This window comes from Harmonia axyridis, chromosome 5, assembly GCF_914767665.1.
Source record: "Harmonia axyridis chromosome 5, icHarAxyr1.1, whole genome shotgun sequence".
Taxonomy (NCBI): domain Eukaryota; kingdom Metazoa; phylum Arthropoda; class Insecta; order Coleoptera; family Coccinellidae; genus Harmonia; species Harmonia axyridis.
The window spans coordinates 14,986,097-15,008,922 of NC_059505.1; the positions used below are offsets into that span (position 1 = coordinate 14,986,097).

Sequence of the window (22,826 nt, forward strand, 5' to 3'; positions counted from 1 at the left end):
CGTCAACCGTTGGTGAAAAGAGAGGATGAAGAAAATTTTCTTTTGGTTGGAGAGGAAGTCCTTCAATATAAACTATGTCAGCTTATTCTGTAAACGTTTACACAATCCAGTCACTATACCGATACGTGGATTACGAATCGAAATTCATGAAAAAATATAGGGTGCGCCATTGAAAAATATATCATTTTATGAAATATTATGACATCGCGACTGTCAATTTTTTGTTTGTTTTTCGGCATCGAAAAGACCACAGAAAATACAACTAGTTTGCCCATTTAACCGACATCGTAGCATCAATAACAACGGAGTTAGCAATGGTGCCGACTTAATTTGAAACACCCTATATAGAACTACATGGCTAGGTATATCGACCCCCACCCATTAGATGAAAATAACAGATTAATGAAGTAGCTTCTATGTAACATATTACTTAAAACGTTTTTTTGGTTTTATAATTCTTGAACTCTTCTGGGATAATTAAATATTGCACCAACGCATCAGTTCTAAGTAGAATTGGAACCACAGGCTGACTAGTTAGTCTTTGTTAGAACTAACCTAGGATGGTTCTAAATTTCTTAACCAAAACAAAGTTATTTTTTCTTTCACGAGTATATTAGGCAACATTGAATTTTCTGTCGTCGTTAGCTCTTCTGATTTATTTGGTTTTCTTTTTTCTGAACAGGCTGTCCCAAATTCGATGTGTACTGAAAGTTTCTCGAGAACTATAAGACTTATGGCCAGTTGCACCATTAGCCAACATTGATTAAGAATTTACTTTCTGATTTCTCTCAAGAAATCAGAAAGTGATCAATGTTTAGGCAAATGGTGCAACTGGCCTTAAGAGAAAAAAATCTTTAAAGATGAATATCTTGAACAGAAACCAAGATATAGCAAAATATTTGAAACAGTAATTTTTCAGAAACGCCCTTTAACTCGAGAACGAATCAAGATATCTATGATCCGATTTCTGATATCTTATTATGCTGAAAAAACAACAAAAGTCCTTGAAGATATCTTCTCGAAATGCTTTTAGTGAACATCAAATTTGGGACTGCCTTTACTATGGGGTCTTATTGTGTTCTGTGATATAAGATTAAGATGTAACCTATAAAAAAAATTTTTTCTTTTCTATGGTTACGGGTTAATAACAACAATAACGTTGTATACAATGAATAGACCAGTAATATGTGATTGAATTTTGTAAATATTTATGTAATAATAATGAGTTTTCCTAAAGTTTTACAGTCTGTTCAAAGATTGGAGCATCAAAAGTATTTGTTGTGCTTGCTCATTAGTAAAAGATATCGTGGAGGTTATACAATATATAACACTGTAGAAGCCAAAGAAAGAGGTTTAGAAAGAATTCAGAACGCACAGAATGTCAGAAAAGGAATTGGAAAAGCTTTTTCTCCTGCCAATAATCTACCAATATCTCTGAAATATTTGAGTAGCGAAAATCAGTCTGATGTCCCTGATGAAAAAGAAAATTGTATTTCGAGAAAGAAACTTGAAGAACAACAAATTCAAGTTCAGTTTCCCTTTCAAAATGTAGACAAAATTGATAATAATAATCAAGATTATAATGATCAATTGGAAGTGCATCATTCAGATCCCGCAGAAAGTACATATGACTTGATGCGTTTAAGACATGAGTTAATTAAGGAAAAAAAAAATTGGATGTTGAACTATGACAATTTTGATGATACTTCTTTACAAAATGAAACATATGAAACTGATGGTGAAACCATAAATTATGGTACTCCAGATCCTAAATGTGAAATAAGTAGAGTACCTTGTGGAGGATGTGGTGCTCACCTTCATTGTAAGGTATTATTATTTTCCTACCCTGGAAGTTTGAGGTTATAATTTCACTTTTGTCTCATTTCAAATAGTTATGTTATAATGCTGGAGTATAATTATTAAGAAGTATATTATAAATATATACACAACCAGAAAAGTAACACATCAGTAATAAAGCACACCATAACTTTTCTAAATTTATATACTTAATAAATAAATATTCTAGTTACCAGTTCACAAAAGTTGAAAGAAATAATATGCTCCATCATTTCTTTTTGATTGTAAAAAACAATTGACAAAAAGGTGGAATTCTGAGTATTGTTAATAGTTTGTCACTTAGTATGCCTGCAAAAATGATGTTTTGATATGAAATGTTTCTAGAAATAAACTGTATAATTTATCATATAATATCAATATATCACATAATCAGAATCATTATGTATCTTGCCATGTTAGAGCAAGATAATTACAAACTTGAGTATCCTAACTGTACTCAACCAATTTATTTAGTAGGTTTTGCATTGCCTAAGAGCAAGCATTGAAGGATATTTGAAGAATCGTACCTTTCAGTATTAGCTGAATATTTTTTTTTACCCATTATAATAAAGTGATGCAATACTTTTTTGGCAAGGTGTATATGTATATCTGATAAATACTAATATTTCTCATAGCGCACAATTTAACCCATAGTGGTTTAATGATGGTTACCCTGGATTTATAAACCTAACGTTGCTGTTTGCAGCTGACACACACTGTAATTGGCCGCCATGGCAAATAATATTGCAAACGGCAAAGTCAAAAGAATAAGTCCAGGATTATTCATTTTAATGATTATCTGCAGAACCTCAATCGGAATAATATGAATGATTTTGCCCTTTCAAATCATCTTTGTTGTATGATATTAATGCATTTTCTTTTCAACAAGTTAATTTTATCTGTGTAAATGTGATATATTTTATGATTCTTTATTAGTTAGTGCACTTATTTGTAGGATCCATCTTTACCTGGATATTTACCCTCTGAAATATTCAAAAAATCCAGAAACCTTGGTGCAGCTGACCTTACAGCATTAATTTGTCAGAGGTGTTACTTTTTGAAGAATCATAATATAGCATTAGAAGTACAAGTTTCGAACGATGACTATCCTACAGTTCTCAAAACAATAAGTAACAAGAAGGGTATTGTGGTATTGATGGTCGATCTAACTGATTTTCCTTGTTCTATATGGCCTGGTTTGGCTGATATATTTCATAAAATGCCAATTTTAGTTGTTGGAAATAAGGTAGATCTTTTACCTAGAGATAGTCCAAAATATCTAAATCATGTGAAGAAAAAATTACATGATCATATTAAAGCATTCGGGTTTGGCAGTCGCTTCCTGATTGATGTAATACTGATTTCTGCTACAACAGGTTATGGTGTTGAAGATCTAATCACGAAACTACATTCTTCCTGGAGATATAAAGGTAAAATCATAATTCTTACATGATAGATTTTGAGACTTCCTCAACAAAAATAATAATATTCTAATGAAACAAAATTTTTTATCAAATTTTCAGTTACTAAAATATTGACGATAGGGTGAAGTGTTGTCAATTGTACACTTGAAAATGATCTAGCAAATGAAACAAGTCATGTAAAATTTTTCATAATAAATTGTAAAGTTATCAGTACTGTCTATGAAGATAACATTAACATTTTAATGACAGTTAAAGAAATAAGAATTAAGAATAACGTTATATGAATTACCAATGTGAAGTTATCCACTTCCAAAAATACAGTACCAGGCAAAAATTTCTTTTTCTTTTTTGTATTTACAAAGCCTTCACAGAATATTAATAGGGGTAGTTTTAAGATGAAAATTCATGAATTTTTGAAATGGAAGCATCGTTTTCTGTTGTTAGTGTGTAGTCGGGGTAGTTTCTTGATAAAATTTTCAAATTTTTTTGAGATGAAAGGACCATTTCTGCTTTTAGTGAGCACTGTATAAGGGAAAAATTAACGCTTCAATGGTAATTATAGTCATGTAGGAGCAGATTCTAGTAAAACATTAAAAACTTTTTAAATGAAGTGATACGGTTTTCGTCTTCTAATATGTAACGAACAGGAGAAAAATGAATTGAGTGACATTGCCCATATACCAAAAAAGATTAAATAATGCAGTAAATATCGAATGAAAAAAAATGAAACAAGCAGAAATTAAGGTTCTCATCCTTCGTCGGCTACATGTTTTCCTAACCTAAATTTCTTCTCCTTTTTCAAATGAAGAAGTACTGCTTTCAGTATGAGGTTAACAAAGGAGAATGACATATCCTATATATTTTGTAAGGCTTGAGAGGGTTGTTATAGCTGTAGTAGAGGTAGTTTCTAATTAAATACCTACAACTTTTTGAATGAATTTGTACCTCTTTCTAATTTGAGTGTGCTAAACAGAGGAAAATGAGTTGAATGACAATCCATATCGATGTGAGGGCTTGAGGAGGTGGTTAAGCCTTTCAGGGGTAGTTTCTTGTTAAAAGTCCATAACTTTTTTCGAATAAAGGAGTACCGATTTTTGTGTTCAGTATGTGGTTAACAGAGAATAAGGGTAAAATATAATGGAGCGGGGAGGGAAGTCACAGAGAGCGAGATTTAAATATACTATTGTATTTTTTTTTTTTCACTTAAATGCATCGACTGCTATGGTCATTTTAATGATCCTCTTACCTCACCTATATTTTTCCCCTCAGTGAATATAATGATAGATCCCATATAATTTGTCATTTCTCAAGAGGGTGGTTATGGCGGTTGTAGTGGTAGTTTCTATTTGGAGAATTATCACTTTTAATTGAAGTAATGATATAATAAGGGGATACTCTGACTGTTTAGGGGCAGTTTACACTCAAAAATTCATAGCTTTTTTGAATTGAGGAATATCACTTTCGGCTTGTAGTATGTGATGATGAATCTGAAGACGATAAGTCATATAGTTGGCCAAGCTTAGAGAGGGTGGTTATAGCCGTTAGACTGCATATATTTCAGGATGTATATTATTCCACTGTCTATTTGCGGTCAATTTCGGCTCAGCGTAAAAAATGTTTTATATTTCCCTTAGCAGATCCAGCCTTTGACTAATGTGGATTATCTAGCTCAAGGGTAGGTTTTTCAGTTGGTGTTGATTTCAGTTGGTCGTGCTACCTAGTATCTCAAATCTGAGATAATGTACAGTGCATCCCATTTTGGGTGAGACAGCCAGGTTTTTCGCTTGTTATTTAATATAGAGCCTTGCGGTTTTCACGTTCCTGTCCTACTTTTTTGTGAAACTCAAGTTGGTCTAATTAGATATTGCATTACTGTTTCCGTTCAAGAGATACAGGGCGATTTTGGAAATTGATACTTCTCGGTCCCCTACTTTATCTCCTAAATTATTAGAAATAATGCTGAGCTAAAAACTACGTCTGAATCAGAATTCTGCGTAGAATACAGTGGCGTACTTTTTCGGGGTATGGTTTTGAAGATTCAACACAAACCTATATTTTTTCTAATGGAACACCATGTATATCATTAGTTCGTTGAATTCGTTATTTTTTTCCCTTCAAAATGATGTATGATACTAGGTAGGTAGGATGTTCAGAAATGTTAAAAAAACACTAAAACATCAAATAATGATGATTTTTTGTAAATGGGCAATGGATTTCCCATATAAAAAAAGAATCAATAATAATAACAATAATTCATAGCGATGACAGCTAAATCAGATTGGTTTTTTTCTCTCCAATGCCTACTTGATAAAACAATGCTCCCAAATGCATAGTAGCCATAATAACAACAAGGATGTTTGTATCATCAACGACTTACTACTTTTAAAAATCAAAAGTAATAATCCTCTTATTGAAACTTAAGAAATTCCTGGTCTATTTACAAAAAATCATCATTATTTGACATTTCTGAACATCCTACCTACATAGTATCATACATCATTTTGAAGGGAAAAAAATTACGAATTCAACGAAGTAATGATATACATGGTGTTCCATTAAAAAATATATAGGTTTGCGTTGAATCTTCAAAACCATACCCCGAAAAAAAAATTGAGTACGCCACTGGATTCTACGCAAAATTCTGATTCAGACGTAGTTTTTACCTCAGCATTATCTCTAATAACTTCGGAGATAAAGGAGGGGTCCCAAAAGTATCAATTTCCGAATTCGCCCTGTATCTCTCGAACGGAAACAGTTATGCAAAATCTGATTAGACCATTTTGAGTTTCACGAGAAAGTAAGACAGGAACTTGAAAACCGTAAGGCTCTATCTTAAATAACAAGCGAGAAACCTGGCTGTCTCACCCAAAATGGGATGCACTGTACACAGCTGCTATGTTAACTTCCAAACATAGCTCTTCACCAACTTTGTCAGCTGTGCCGATTTGATCCATATGCTCTTTCAGCTGTCAGTGTTTTTCCTGAATTTCAATAGCAACTACTTTTCAATGACCCGATTTTTTGATCTCATTGTATAGAATCATTCTGCACAATCTGAACAGTGGGAAATGATTTTACAGAGGTTTTAATAGTTCAATAGTTATAATATTACAAGGTTTTTGCGCATATAATGCGGAATCATTTGTTTTGAAAGCATGATAGGACTTATTTCGTAGCAATCCTAGATAAAATTGTTTTCGATCACACTGGCTAACTTTGACAGATACGAAATCAAAGTTTCTCATAAAGATCTCGAATTTTGCAAGAGATGCTCATTTTATCACAAAAATCTTTCATATAGAGTTTGCTATTGGCCTCAACACCTCAACCAACTTTATCATTTTAAATGCTTATCAATATGTATGTTATTCAGTTCTTAGATAGAGAAAATTCACAAAATCACTCGCTAATTTGTCAACAAATTTCATCCAATAAATTGCCAAAGCAAGAAACTTACATACTAGCCGAAACTATTCTTTCTTAGTTTCTTATGAATTTTTTTGAGGTGCGTCTTCTTCTGATGATCGCAATGTGTTCTCCTGAGATAATCAGTTTGGGCGCTGAGTGATCTTTGACATATACCTCCATCTCCATAATGGAGTATAGTGACTTTGACGCAAAACGGCCGGGTTTATATACCCGGCGGTGCCCACTTAGGGGAGTGATGCGTAGCTCACAATGCCATCTCTCGGTCAAGCACATATTCACTACACACTCCCTTGCCACTACCGACGACGCCCCAGAGTAGCAAGATATATTCAAAGATGTCTAAAAACCTGGTGTATGGACTGATTAGATTTTGTTTTGCCAATTTTGAGCGCTATCAACAAATTAAGATTCTTGTTATTCATTAATTATGAGTTATGTGCCATTATGTACCTATATGTATATCTTTCACTATAGTTATGAGCTGTGTAAGCGATTCTTGAAATTGTAAAAACAATAAACACCAATAAACTCTCTCTATTTCAAATATTTGAATTCATTCTAGTAAACGTATTGTGTTTTGTTCCACGACTTTGCATGATCATACTCGGTTACACATCGCTTTTAATTGGCCAGGATCGGGTTTTAATTAATGTATCCAATCAAAATCAAAGGAACAAAGATCAAAATGACAAATATGACATTGCGGCGCCGCCACAAAATAAAACTAATACTCTCAATTTGGTCGAATGTCATTGCATTAAAAAATTGACGAGTGCAAACACCATGTTTTTAGACATCTTACTATCGACTCTGATGCTGCGAAGCCGCAACATGTGGGATCGCCACTTTGGCGAGGTTTTCCCTAGCTAGACAATTTCGAAAATGTGTCCAATCTCTGATATTGCGGTGTTCCATCCCGCGATCACATGAAGGAATCATCAGTTTGGCACTCGGAGATCTCTGCCAAATATACCTTCCATCTTCTAGTGGAGTATGATGACTCTAATGAATGAGAAAGATTCGCCAAAGTGGTGATTCTTAAATAGTGCGGTGGTTTCATATACCCAGCGGTGTCGATTAGAGGGATGCGCGGCCCATGACTCCATTTTTTGGTCAAGCATAGAGTCACTACAATGTATTTATTTTCTATTTTAGATTGGATTACTGATTTGAGAACTTCTTCCTTCTCACTCTAATATATGTAGCCCTAAAATTTCCTAACACATGGCTACTTTAAATATAACATGTGAAAATATTTTAGTGACTCCCTAAAATTTTACAGGTGATGTTTATTTGGTAGGCAGTACAAATGTAGGAAAATCTAGCTTATTCAATACTCTTATACAATCTGACTATTGTAAGTCTCAAGCTGAAGATTTGATTCAGAGAGCTACAACTAGTGTTTGGCCTGGCACTACATTGAATCTCTTGAAATTCCCAATAACTAAACCTTCAGGACATAAAATAGAATTGCGAAGAAAGAGATTGCTACAACTCAAGAAATTGGAGAGACAAGAGGCTGAAGAGAAGTACAAATTGTTGAAGCAAACAAATGATTGGAGACATGCTGTTCTGATTGGAAGAATTGACAGAAGTCCAACAAACTTTGGAGGAAAAGGTAATATTTCATCTTCTGCATAGCTGATAATTATCTTAATTACCACAAATTTAAGTTTTGTTTCATTTAATTTGATAATGAATATCCATCAAGTGAAAACCAAATCCATTAAATATAGTTTTTAGGACACTATGTTTTCAGAGATGATCAGGCTCCTCAAGTACTGATTTTTTTTTACTTTCCCGAAGTTAGTAACACACAAGTAGTTTTTCTTATTATTTTCTGCTTGAAAGACTTTCAGTTTTCCCGATACTAGTCTCTTTTTAACTTTGAAAGCTGCCATTTATAATAGAATTACCAAGTTTGAAGCTTGATTTTGTGTTCATCGTTTCATCAGAACCGTAGAGAATTCAAGCAAATTACCTAAGAAAAAAAAATTAAAAACAGAAAAAACTGAACTGGAAAAAAAATTGGACTGAAGAATATTAGTTCAGTAGATAAATACATTTTACCTGGAAAAAATTCCGAACTTAATGAAACTTCTACAGGTTGTTTGGGGGAGGACCCTGTGCTAACTTGAGGAGGGCTGAAGATCCTCAACATTTTCGAACTTTTTTCGGTTTCTTGCTCATAACTTCTAATCTAATGAGTTTTCCACCAGAACGTCCATTTTTAAGTTGTAGAACATTAAATTCTCTACAATTTTGTTGTAGATAATTGAATTCCTTATAAATAAAAAAAAAATAATTTTTTTTCCAGAAAATTTTTTCTAAACCTTATATCAACCGAGATGCGGCCAATTAAAATTAGAGGAATTTTCTCAAAATGTCAAAAATTGGCAAAAACCAAAGGTTTTGACCCTCTGACTAACAATTACCAGCCGTTCTATTGTAATTATAGTAATTACTCATCAATATCGACATATTGAAACATAGGGAGGTGGAGGAGGGAGGTAGCTTTGACTAGCCTATTTTTATGTGAAGAGTAGATATTTTAATGTTATCGTGGAATGTTATTATGTTACTGTGAATTCCTATCATCCCATAATTATTTTGAACCTTAATAATCCGATCAACTGGCTAAAATCAATAAATAATAACCAAGAATTAATTGAAAATAATGATTGTATATAACCGAAAAAAGTCCGAAAATGTTGGGGTTCTTCGCCCCCCTCCCCCTCAAGTTAGCACAGGGTCCTCGTATTGGATAACTCGACAGAGTCATCCCACAACCCCCGAACAATTTGTAGAAGTTTCATCAAGTTCGGAATTTTTTCCAGCAGACCCCACTTTTTTTGCTTTGTCTACTGGACTCTAATTTTGATCGACTGTATCTCAATTGATATTAGGTGTTTTAGCCCTTTTTGAATTATTATGATGTTTAGTTTTGGCAACTTCGCGTATTCTAGGAATATCGAGACGTATGTTTTGTTAGATTATTAATGAGATGTATGGTTATCGGAAAGAAAAGTTAAAGTTTGGTAGTATAAAGGTAAATATAACGGTTTTGATTTCATTCACGGACATTTTGAATATATTAAAATTACAGTTCATTAGAAGGACAGTTTGCATTGTATAAATCCCATTTTGTTCCATTTCAATCCTTTACCCTGTTCCCTTACATCCATATACAGTGCGGTGCTGTGTGGAAGCAGAGAGCAGTTTGTATTGGTAAGACTATTATAACATCATTTTTATTGGTTCAAATAGGGAAAATGCAACATTAGGTTTACGAAAAAGTTCGTAGATAACTATATTGTATATAATTTAATGCTCTACAACTTTTAAAATTAACGTTTTGGTCGAAAATTACTTAGGCTGGTTTTAGAGTCACGGTGACCGTCGGCGCTGACAGGCCAATATGTATGATTACTTATGAAGTGTTTTAGAATAACGCCGACGGCTCAGCGCTGAGGATTCGAGCGCGTACGCGCAACGCGTCGGCACCGCTGAACACGCCGCGCTGACGCGCTACCGAGCTCAGGGATCGTTACTGTGTTACGTAAAACGTACGCGCTGACGGGGACAGTCAACGCAACAATGAATCGCGATATTGATACTGGTCGTGTGATTGAAGTTGTGGTTGGGCTTGACTGTACCTCACGACGTTCAGCGTGACTCTGAAACGACTTGCTAGTTGCTACGCGCTGAGAGCTACGCGCGTAAGCTTCAGCGCTGACGGTCAGCGTGACTCTAAAACCAGCCTTAGTTTAGAAGTTATGAGCAAAAAACTGAAAAAAGTGCGGAAATGTTGAGGTTCTTCGGCCCTCCTCAAGTTAGCACAGGGCCCTCGTGTTGGATAACTTGACCGAGTCATCCCACAACACCGCCGAACAAACTGTAGAAGTTTCATTAAATTCTTAATTTTTTCCAGCAGACCCACTTTTTTTGTTTGTCTACTGGACTATAATTATAAACTTTCATCATAAAAACTAACATATATAGAAGAATTATACCAATTTAAATGATTCAGAAAAATCAGTTTCAAGAAAAAAGTAAGGAAAACAAGTATTTCGATAAAGCACATTCAATATGAACCTGTCGACTTTCGTTAAAATAATAATAATTCAAAACTTTCATACAAAGAAATCGGTCGGTGATGAGAAATAAAGGAGAATTCACGCATTGGGTACACGATTAAATGAACACTTTGTCCACATCAAAATAAATCGACAGCAGAATTCGACAAAAACATTAAATCACAAACATATTTACATACATACTACCCCATCATGTCATGCTGAGTGGGGTAACTCATAACATAACTCTGGTTATTCTCTTTTCAACAATTATCTATGAAACATAAATGCGAAACGCCCAAGGAGGAAAACTTAAATTAATTAGGCCAGGGATTTTTTGATACCTACCTTTTCTTCGAAATTTCGTTTGAACATTTATATTTGAACAATACAGAGTGTCCCAACGAAAATTTGCCCCCAGAACTCAGAAACGAAGTATTTCCTAATACTTTAAAAGAAAAGGTCTACGTCTAAATAGACCCCCTCAAAATTGAGGGGAACGAATTTCCATCCTGTGCACAATTCAGTTAAAATTTTCAAAATCGGTTCACTATTCATGATATAATGTAATATTGAACTCATCCTCAGAAGGTGATATTTCACCGACAGTTGAATCTCCCAAATTCAAGAACCTAAGAGTTTTGAAAAATCAAAAATAATTTTCAAGTTCTCTATCAGCGAGAAAGAATTCCTATCACGAAATTGTTCCGAAAAAACCACCTGAGGGTAGCAACAACCCCCAAAATATATTGAAATTTTTAAACCCTTTTAGGTTGGTTTCATAATCTCACTAAGGTGGCGTTATGACATTTCTTAAAGAAATACACTACACCTAGACATGGCCAATGATTAGCACAAAGATAGGAATATTATGGATGAAACTGATTTGAGTTCACACTATTTGAAATAATTGGATTGAGTATTATTTTTTGAAGTTTATTCAGGTCATCCAATACCTAGTATCATTCTCATCATTTTTTTTAATCTAAAAGATATATTGATGGGAAAAATAACTGAATTTTATGAATGAAATTCTTTTCAATGTCTAATAGAAAATTTTCATTTGAAATGCAGAACACGAAGAAAATTTCTCTATGAGGCCATCTCAATATGCTACTGGTATTACTAAACTAGGAGTTAATGAAAAAGATCCAGTTTATGCCCATGGACGCTGGTGCTACGATACTCCAGGTGTGGTTCCACCAGATCAGATACTGAATTTGTTGACCACAGAGGAATTATTTTTAACACTTCCCAAAACTCTGATTGCACCTAGATCATTCTGTATTCGTCCTGGAGATTCCTTATTTATTGGTGGTCTAGCAAGGCTGGATTATCTTGAAGGGAGAGATTCGATCTGGTAACATTCTGGTTTTCCAAAAGATTTTTTTGTATTGTTTTGTTTGTTTAGTAGGTTTACCGTATTTGCTTCCAAAGAATTACCTATATCTTTGTGCATAACTGAAGAAGCCGATAAATTTTATCAAAAATATCTAGGAACGAAATACTTGAGAGTACCCATTGGTGAAGAAGAAAGATTGAAAAAATGGCCAGGCTTATCTGAAGCTAAGACTTTTACTGTCGATGGAATTGATTATGACTTTTCATCGAAGGATGTTGTTCTATCTAATGCAGGTGAGGTTGAACTTCTTGGTGAATAGCATAAGAGCTTTCCAGTCACCAGCTGAGACGCACTTGGTACCCCCATGGAATGCACTACTATTAATAGATTAGGAACCCCTGGACTCCAGAATCACGTCATAGTATAAAAGTTTGAAATTTCTGTACGAAATGTCCCCAGTTGGGTCAAGTATTTCTTTTTTCTGTCGTTGAAGGGATCGACTGCTACGGTCATTAGCCTCTAACCAGTCTAACCTAACCATCACCAGACATGTACAGCATCCATGACCTAGCCAAGATTCGAACCCGGTACTTTTGGTACCACAGTCGACTCTTCAGTCCACTTCAGTCTAGGGTCAAGAATTATTATTATTTTTATGGCTACTAATAAATTTACATATCCTGGTTGGTTGGTAGCGAGTGCATAAAATTGGGTCGCAATTGAGTCATATAAGTATAAAAGCTGAAATTTATATGTAATTTGGATAACTGACAAAAGACGTTTTCCCAAATGACAGGCATTTTGCAAAGTGTTCAGTCGTATGTGAGTGAAAACAATGGCTTAACTAGAGTTTAAAGGGGAGGTTTACCCCCACTTTGAAAAAGCAAAATCTTTCAATTCTTTATAAAAAATTTTGTTTTTAATTGGTACTAACAATTTTTCTATTACGTCTATGAGTGCAAAGATAGTTAGTATTCTTGTATCGACTATGAGGTCATTGCCTCACTAGTAGTAGTTTGAGTGGAGGGCCTATTTAGGTTCAATAAACTTTTCTTGAATTGAGATTGCTGATTTTCAAATATATTGTATATAACATCATTAAAAATTGGTACTCAGTATTGCCAGACAAATTTCGGGGACATTAATTCCTGCCAAGCGCTGTGTAAATCGAGAGAAAATATAGCAAGCCGACTTACAGTCCTGCAGTCTCTTTTTCTTCCTTAAGGTGGCACTATACAAAGAATTACCAATCAACGGCATCATTTCAAAATTTTAATTTTTTTGTCAAAAGTAGTTTATCATTGATTTAACCTCAAAACAACATTGACAAATGACGACCTGAGCTTCGCAATAAGAAACGATGCAGAAATAAACTGGAAAGGGACCAAAACGCTCTATTAGTGATGACGTCACACACCACCATTTTAGTTCTTCTGTCAGTGTTCGGAATCCAAACAAACAAATTGTCATTCAAATTAGTACGTTGTCGTTGAAGAAATTGGCTTATTTTGATAAATAAGATTATTTAAGGAACGATTTTACTATTAGTTGATAGACAGAAGGCACGAGATCAATGCCAGTAAGTTCGAACTTGAAGTTCAACTAATAAAGACGGCTTTTTACAGAATCTGGGGAATGATACAGGATTCAAACTTACTGGTATTAACCTTGTTCCTTCTGTCTATCAATTAATACCGAAATCGTTCCTCAAATACTCTTATTTATGAAAATAAGCCAATTCTTTCAACGACACTGTACCAATTGGAATGACAATTTATTTCTTTGGATTCCGAATACTGACAGGAGAACCAAAAATGGCGGTGTGTGACGTCACACTAATAGAGCGTATACCATTAAAATCCAAAAAGGCTGGTCCCTTAAAAAATCGCCTCTTTAATCTCGAGGTTTTTCAAGGGTAAGTGAGCACACCAGTATTTTAGAAATTTTAAATTGAACACATAGATGAATTGACAGTTTCCAAAGTAACAAATATATTTCGAATATGACGTGAATGCACTTGATTTTTTTTAAAGTGCCTTGTCGGGGGATTTCCGCTATGCACTTTTTTTTGATAGTTGTCCATGTGATTAATGTATTTTTCAGCTTTCATACTTATGACGTAAATTGACCGTGAAATTTGTCAACAGGCTGGTACTTCTGCGATGCAAATTGTCTGTCATTCAGGAAAACATCTTTTGGTTGTTATCCAAATAAAAAACATAAATTGTAGTTTATATATTTATGGAGTAATTGGGTCCTATAATTATGAACCGGTAACAGCCGCTATCTATCAAAGTCACTATGATCTAAATTTTTTAGTGGCCATTCCTTCTTGTTCCTGTTGGGAACATTTGGTACAGAAACTTTCATCCTTTATATTAAGACGTAGTCTGGCGTCTACGAGTTCTCCGACTGAAAATTTGACCGTTCTCTTCCCTGACTCATCATTCGAATATACGTCGCTTCTCGCACTGACAGCTATGATTTGCCGGTTTGTCAATTGGCGTGTTCCCTTGGTAGCGCGGACGTGAAGCTTTATTGTGTCGAGAACCGAAGTAACACTTACCTGATTGGAAAGCATCTATTAATTTATATTAATATTTTCAATTTACCTGTTTCAACCATTTTGAAATATTTCAGGTTGGATTTCCATTACTGGACGAAGAGGTAGAACAATGAAGCTAAAAGCATGGACGCCAGAAAAAAGAGGAGTATATATAAGAGATTGTCTTCTTCCACAAGCTATAAATTTGAAAGGGACACGATTAAGTTCTACCCCTGCTTATAAGAGTCACAGATATTTTTCAGAGGAAGAAGTATATTCTTCTTCTACTTGTACCTTGTCAGTTTGATCCGACGTGGGCAATTACCATCAAGAAGGCATCTCGATACTCTGCTATATGCAAAGTATATTACGAATGTCAAATCATGTACAAAAATAAAAAAAAATATTTCAATTAATTCCTGTTTTTTATTATTTCCTCTCATCTTGTATCATCAGGAAACATAATAGTTTTCAATTTTACCACAGTTGAGAGGGAACATCACTATATGACTTCCCAGTTAAAATGTTTTTTGAAGCCTTTCTAGTTAGAGAATGAATTTCATGGGGGTTTTCACACATTTTTTATTAACAATCATTTACACCCATATTTACCAAGACCCTGAGAAGAAAGAACTGGAAGTGCTACAGAGAGAAATCTTCAGAAGATTTATGGAAACAAGGCGTTCACCCAATCGGGCCTTTAGGATGAAAAGAGGAAAGGAAACCAAACCAACTCTCCTTGTCCTCGCCCACCTGCCAATAGACGAAAGTCGTATTTACGGCTGCCCTTTTATATCACAGGATTGGACAAACCTAGTGTTGCATCTGGCAAATGACAGCTCTATCGTCTGATGCTGTGTGTGAACTGATATCGCAAGATCGTCATCAACTTTCGTGCGAAAGAAATACTCAAAAAATACGATCGCGGATCTTCGAAACACGTCTATATCGTGACAAATGACGAATCGTAGTTTAACACGTATGAGCCCGAAAGTAAACAGCAGTCGACTGTATGAGTGTTTCGAGTGAGTGAAATGCAACAAGTGTTGTTCGCAAATGGACGCCTTTTTTTCGTCAAAGCTGGTAATATCGCAACCGTACCACTAAAAAAACGCAAAACGGTCAATTCTGAGTGGTATAGATCCATTTGTTTGCCAGTTGTCATCCAAAGAGGCAGGAAAACTAGAGGAAAAGAATTTGAAGAAAAAGATCCCGATAGCGTTAAAAATTTCCAAGAAGGCGATCAAGAAGAAATCCCCTAAAAAGGCAAAATTTGAGAAACTCATGGCCACATTCCCAGCCATTATGACCCATATGATGAAACTTCTGGAATAAAAATGGAGGGAAAAAACCTTGGATATAGCTGTGTGGAACGAAGACGGCATCACCAACAAAAAAGGGGAGTTCAGACCTTCCTGAACAGTTCTGAGGTACATAGGAGCACTGGTGTGTGAAATAGGGAATCCAATCATTTCAATCCCGCAAATTCGGGATCCCTTTGCAATTCTGCGGGATCAAAATTTCGGGATTTTTCATGCGGGATTCAATATTAAAATTGCTTATTAGACAATAAAAGTGCAAACGTCTTTTGAAACGTGCCAAAAAGCAATAAACCACTATTACGGTCGAAGATGCAACACTAGTTACTGCTGAAACTACACTACAATTCATGAACAGCAAATTGGAGATTCATTATAACTCGACATTGAGTAAAGAAATGGTTGAAGCTTTATTTTCTAGGATAAAAGAGCGCCGTTCATCAGTGACAAGAATGATACCGTATTTAGAAAACCCAGGCAAATATCTGGAATTTTTGGGATAACCATCGATGTCTTACAAATGGCTAAGATAATTTCGTTCTTCATAGCAAATCAACATTACGAAATGAAATTAAGAGTTTGACTGACAGGCTGCAAATAGAGACGTCTTTAGAAGACAAAATACAATCCCAAACCGAAGACCATTTCACTTATGATGATGAGAATAAAGTACCTTTATCTAATCTAGCAACGAGAACCACCAAGAATTTAGAGAATAAATCGAATCTTAGTACCTATTCATACTGCGTGGCTACCAGAATCAAAGGCTTCTTCTATGGCTGTGCGAGCACGAGTACGAACAACAGTTTTTAATGGTGGATTTATGCACCAGTCCTAAGAACTAAGATCTAAGAATTGAACGCTAACAAATCAATGAGGGCGTTTATGCACGTTTCCTAAGAAATAACACTAGCAGGCCAACTGTTAACTAAGGGCTCAGGTAAAATATAGAAGTGCACGTGCGACGCATAGAATTTCAATATTAACGAGTACCAGTTTCTATCATTTTATGTTCTTTATTCGTGTTTATCGTTGAAAAGTATTAGGTGTATTTGAAAAAATTAAATTTAATTTTTTCACAATAAATATCAACATCAAAGTATAGAACAAACAGAAAGTAGTTCGAGCACGTGCGCATGCCTTAACTAAGACCTAACACTCTTGTTAGTTCTCAGTTAAGGCATGCGCACGTTTATGCACTCTCTAGTGCATAAACGCCACTGAATTCTTAGGTTTAGTTCTTAGTTTATAGTTCTTAGGTACGGTGCATAAATCCACTATAAAACATGAAATGACCCTTTTTGAATGCAGACGGAATAGGGGTACGAGTACATACTTGGAAGCTGTTTACAAATCCGACCCTCGACTAAATTTCCACCAATCAAAATTTGATACCACAGATTTGTATAGATCAGAATGACGACAGAAAAAGAGGAACAGCGATCTTGATCAAGAAATCCATTGGTCATTCGGAAATGGATATACGCGATCTCGAACTCTTCGAAGACAACGCAATTACTGTTCCGTTCACTTGCTCCGGTCACATAAGATTAAATGCCGCATATAACAGGCCTGGATGAAAACTACTCAATGAGGAATTGAGGCATGTTTTCGATCCCAGAAGAAGGGAGATCCGAACGCTTAGCATCCAGCCTGGCATAGCAGAATCACCAACTTAAATTCTGAACGATTTTGCGTACAACACCAAAGAAATTGCTCCTAAATTAACTTCAATGTTTTCCTCATTTTTATGCACTTTTTCTAGACAGCAGAAATCTAATGTTTTGAATCTTCAACGGATTGGTAGTTACTTAATAATTCGATTATGGATATCTACTGATATATTTCATGGTTCATTTGATTTGCTCAATAAGCCATTTGTATCTGAATATATTCACACTTTTGAAGAAAATTATTTTTTCATTATATTTATTGAGTGTGAGCGAAAACTACACTGATTGATTGACAATCAACAATATTCAACACATTGATGATGAGGTTTAATGAAAGAGGGTATGAAAGAGGTAATTATAATAAAACTCCAGAAATAAGACAAAAAAACAATCTTATAAATCAATTAAATCACAGTGAAGGCAAATTCAAAATATCAACATAAATTAACAATGAAATATAGAAAAAATATTTTCAATTATTCACCAACAAAACTAATTGCGAAGTCTTGGGACTGAACTGATTAACAAATTTCAATTATATCTTGAAATATAGTTTTTCTATAACTAGGTTAAAATCAAAGACTTCCAAAAATGGAGAGAGCTTTACTTTGTGTAATTATAGCTGACATGACACGTATTTGTAGTAACAACTATACATACATGGGCTCCGAGTATTACATTGACAGACAAAAATGATGATTATATTTACAAGATGGATGTAAAATTCGAAATAAAATGGGGAAGGAGAATATTTATTCAGGGAAAGACAGAGAAGAATAAATAACATAAGGCAATAAGGATATGAAATGAGGCCACAATTGTTTGAATCGATTTTTATATGAAGAAGGTATCGCCATCCATATGAAATATTCAAATCGAAAGGGTCTACAAAAATTTGCAGTAATTTGACTGACACATATATGACATTTTAAAGCTTTCATTAAAAGCATAATTATTCATGGATTCTAGCGCACAAATCGGTCACAGCACATGTAAATAAGTCGATATTTATTTGTATCTATTTAAAATGAGTAAAATTTTGTGAAAGACAATTTTGTCTAATAAGCAGTTTTGGCTTCTCAATAAGAAAAATGAGAAATGAAATGCTTTCATTAAAACACGTTTTCAAGAATTAAGACATCAACCTACAGATTAGGTACATCAGTTTGTAGACCCTTCATTAATACTGTCCGTGAATTTTTCATAAACTGTTTATTTCAATTCCTTAATAGCGATACATCACAAGAGAAGCTCAGTTTTTTCGACTATCAAGTATGAAGTCGACTAAAGATAGATCTCCACCTCAAAAGATGCCTTCAGTGTTTTTGGTGATTGTAATTAACCGTTTCAACCACGGCTTAGAGATTCAGTCAAGCGATGCTATATGTATTAGTAAAGTTTTGGGTTAGTCCGCGCCTGCGCGGCCAAGGTGGCACGTCAGCAGGGACGGCCAGCGCTTCCTACTTGACGCGCCACCACTGCTGCACCTTCTCGGTGAGCTTTTTGCAGAGGCCGGCCAGCCTCCGTCACATTGGAGCTTCCGAGGCTGCAGATGCTTCGGCTTCGCCTTCACCTTCACCTTCTTCCAAAGTCACCTGAAAAGAAAAACCTCAATTGAAAAATTATACCAATAAGACCATAAATCAAAAGGAATATTCAATACTATTAAAAATGAGGAAAACAAACAATCATTTGAAGTGAGCAGTTTTCGGCGCTTTTCATTCATACGCCAATTGCGCCCTTGAAAACGCATTCTGTAGTCAATAATGAAAGTTTCAATGAACAAGCACCCGTAAGTCCTGAGTACACGTTTCGACTTGACTAAATGAACTTGGGCATCTTTTGGAAAATATATTTTTCAATGAAATTTGTTGCAAATTTTGGAATACTTGATACAAAAGTTTAAATTGACCCGGTTAAAACCTATCTGGAAACGCTCAAATGACACGTCCTACCATACCCGACGTATTCCCCAGATATTGCGCTGTCAGATTATTACTTGATCTGGCTGATTAGCAGTTACACTCATATGAAGACATATTGATTCATGGATAACCTCAAAAAATGAATACTTTTAACGTAAGAAAAAGATGGGCAAAAGTTGAGGCTAATAATGGGTAATACTTTGAACGATTCATTAACCATTTCTTCACAATAAAGTTGCATTTTCATCAAAAAAACAACGGGGACTTAGTGGCGCACCTGATAACTGAATTAAAATATTTCCTACCTGAAACCTGATTCCTGGCCTCTGTCCATCACCGATATCGTCAGCAGGTGGACTAGGTGGTATGGCTGTTTGATACCAATCCCTGTTCTCTTCTAAAGTATCTAATATTCGTTGGGCATCTGGATGAACCAGATCAGCCCAAGTTTCCCAGAGTGGATGAACTATATAATCTATGAAACCAACCTGCAACATGAGAAATCTATCAGTTTTTGAACTAGGATTCTTTTATCTAATTCGAAGATGATCACTGAGTATTGAAAAGATTATATCATTGTATAGAATAATTTTTATAAGTACCTGAGATTTTTCTATTGTTGCCGAGTGTCTGTCACACATAGGACTAATATCCATTTTGGCTTCTCTTTCTCTATCACCCTGTTGAAAGAATTCCTCCATGAGTCTTTCGACCCACTGTTTATATAACGGCAATGGTTTTGTTGGATTACTCAGGTCAGCACAATGGACTAGATTTTCTAATACTTGAATACGGTCCGTGTAGTTGTCCAGCAACAATACCTGATGAAAAAAATTGATTAATAACCAATCGATTATCTCTATGGAGAATGTTTTCTTACCCCGGATCCAGCGACCTTTTTGGTCTCAACCGTCGTCTTCAAATCCGCCAGCAGACTCATGTGCTTGGACATGTCTGTGCTCAGCACCATGTCGATAACCATCTTACGTAAGGTCTGTCTCTGTTTTTTGGTCATGTTGCAGAATATGTCGCAGCCTTCGTTTTGCAGCAACTTGAACGCTACAGCCAGATGGTGGTTCTCCAGCACTGATTCATCATTATACATCAAGGCCAGTTCACTGCCTGAGTTGACCAGGAATTGATTCGTCAAACCTGGATGATCAACGTCATGTATACACGCCGCGAATAGGGCGGCTGTTATTTCCAATGGCGTAAAAACTGACTCCAAAGCTGGGGTGTTCAACAGAACGTGGGTTCCTGAAAGAAAGTTGATATATCGAGTTTAGACTGTGCGTGAATCAAAATATTGCAACTGAAGCAATTCAATGACTGGATAATTCAATAGAAAAAAATGAATAATTGACGAGAGATTAATCACAAAACTGAATTAATTCGAGGAATTATCTATACTGACCCGTACTTCTATAAAATTTTTGAGTTTATACTGTGTAGTTTATTAGTATCTAATGAAATAGCGAAATGAGAATACGTATTCAGCAGAAAATCTTTTAAAAACTGAACTAGCTTCGAGAAGACTGATATGAATAGTAGGTGATACATTTTCCTTGTGGAAGCTGATCAATCGCACCCATTTTTATTTCAGTCAGCATCTACATATGAGTGGAGTTTACATTGTAAAAATACAAGGTGATACACTTTTGATATCCGTCGTAAAAACCGCTTTTATGGGTTGCTGCAAAGCGTCAATTGCGTGCAACAGATGGAGTGATACCGCTTTATCTTTCACCTTCTGACGTCATACAAATCATCGATGTTACGAAATGATGTTTATAGGTTAGTAGAAAAATAATCTCGACAGAATACAGCGATCGTATACCTTGAGTTAACTGTCAAAACCTTGAGGATGTAACAAAGCTCTCCTGACAATTATATTCTATCGCATATACAGGCTGTTCTTGAGTTTTATAGAAACCAAAATGATAATTATTGAATTTTTCGAGTTAGGTCTTGGGTTGACTATTATGAGAATTGAAAATAGAAATCGACCATAGATAGGTATTGATCAAATATTTCTTCAATATTAAAACCATTAATAGGTATATTCTCCTATCAAGAAGTATAGAATATATAGCATCTAATATATGAATATCTACTTTAAACAAGAAATTATTCACAAAATTAAATTTCTCGATTCAATAATAATATAACGAAAAAAAACCAGAGGTGAAGGGAACTTATAAAATTTATGCTTTCAAGCATAAATTTCTTCACAATATCAATACATGATGCAATAGGTCTATTATAAAATCACTGTCTGTTTATGGAGTCGAAAGATTTATTGATTTCCTTGCTACTTTCGGCAAGCCTTTTGTAGGTATGTACTTATTTAATTGAAATATTTAAGATCGTCAATATAGCTTATTTAGAGCAATAAACGGTAAAAAAACTTATATTTTTGTTGAGCTTACCTTGTGTGACATCTGCTGCATGTAAAGAATTATGGAACGGATTATCTTTGATATAGAGGTCCTCAAGAGTCATCATAAATGTGATAAACGTTTTTGGAGGTATTTTAAGCGTAGTCAGAAGGTCACGGGATGTAAAAGTTGTCCATGCTACACAAGTTAGAGGTCTTCCATTGCTCAAATCACCTGAAATGAAAAAAATTATAAATTCACAAATATTCAATTGTGAAGGGAAACTGCGTAAAATTTCGAAAAAAATATACCTAATTGATTATTTTTCAATGGTATAAATATATCTTCTCAAATTTTAAGCGGGGGATATAGTCTCAAACGATAAGGTTCGACTCTTATTGTGTTTATGGACAAAATCCACCTGCCGGTTCCGTAAATATGGCCTCTCGTTGTTCTCCTGGTAATTTAAAAACGACGAACCCCATGGATTTAAAACAAAATTCGAGAAAATCACTGATCTGGCGTCAGGAGATTAAGAGCCATTTCTCGAAATCATCATGAAAATAACATTGATCATTGAAAAATGCGTTTTATAAAGGAACATTTTGTACACTGCACGTGAATCGTATAGAAAGGGAGCCGAATGAAAAAAGACTTTCCGCCGAAATCAGATCCAAATTTTCCGACAATAAAAAAATATATATATGAACATAATTATGCATTAATATTCGAATCGTGTTGATGAGATTTGTATTCTCGAAATATTCAGATTGATTTCTCAGTAGGCTATAGGCTATATATCCAGAATCATTAAGCCCATTAAGTATTTCAGTTGAGTATTTAGATTTTTTGAATTTGAATTTTCTCTAGATCTGACGC

The 22,826-nt window shown here is 34.9% G+C and overlaps 2 protein-coding genes across 15 annotated transcripts in view; one reads left to right on the forward strand and one right to left on the reverse strand.

The window, feature by feature from the left end:
* Positions 1–1,116: 1,116 nt before the first annotated feature.
* Positions 1,117–15,065, forward strand: LOC123680581 (nitric oxide-associated protein 1). The gene is made up of 6 exons (XM_045618544.1): positions 1,117–1,827; positions 2,792–3,266; positions 7,972–8,307; positions 11,840–12,125; positions 12,180–12,400; positions 14,748–15,065. The coding sequence occupies exons 1-6, from the start codon at positions 1,222–1,224 to the stop codon at positions 14,957–14,959; spliced, it is 2,136 nt and encodes a 711-aa protein (XP_045474500.1). The 5' UTR covers positions 1,117–1,221; the 3' UTR covers positions 14,960–15,065.
* A 2,922-nt stretch (positions 15,066–17,987) lies between these two features.
* LOC123680582 (cAMP-specific 3',5'-cyclic phosphodiesterase) overlaps positions 17,988–22,826 on the reverse strand; it is a 447,060-nt gene continuing 442,221 nt past the window's right edge. For all 14 annotated transcript variants that reach the window (XM_045618553.1, XM_045618556.1, XM_045618554.1 and 11 more), the window contains 5 exons: positions 21,999–22,181; positions 20,450–20,826; positions 20,172–20,390; positions 19,875–20,057; positions 17,988–19,239 (listed from right to left, as the gene is read on the reverse strand). In XM_045618553.1, coding sequence (XP_045474509.1) covers positions 19,171–19,239; positions 19,875–20,057; positions 20,172–20,390; positions 20,450–20,826; positions 21,999–22,181 — 1,031 coding nt within the window. In that variant the 3' untranslated portion in view covers positions 17,988–19,170. The remainder of the gene's footprint in view (positions 19,240–19,874; positions 20,058–20,171; positions 20,391–20,449; positions 20,827–21,998; positions 22,182–22,826) is intronic.

Bases quoted from the DNA above. Each gene is read 5' to 3' on its own strand.
- LOC123680581 (XM_045618544.1), top strand. From the start codon at position 1,222: ATGAGTTTTCCTAAAGTTTTACAGTCTGTTCAAAGATTGGAGCATCAA. The intron at 8,308-11,839 runs GTAATATTTCAT...TTTGAAATGCAG, and splicing joins AACAAACTTTGGAGGAAAAG to AACACGAAGAAAATTTCTCT. The intron at 12,126-12,179 runs GTAACATTCTGG...TTTGTTTAGTAG, and splicing joins GAAGGGAGAGATTCGATCTG to GTTTACCGTATTTGCTTCCA.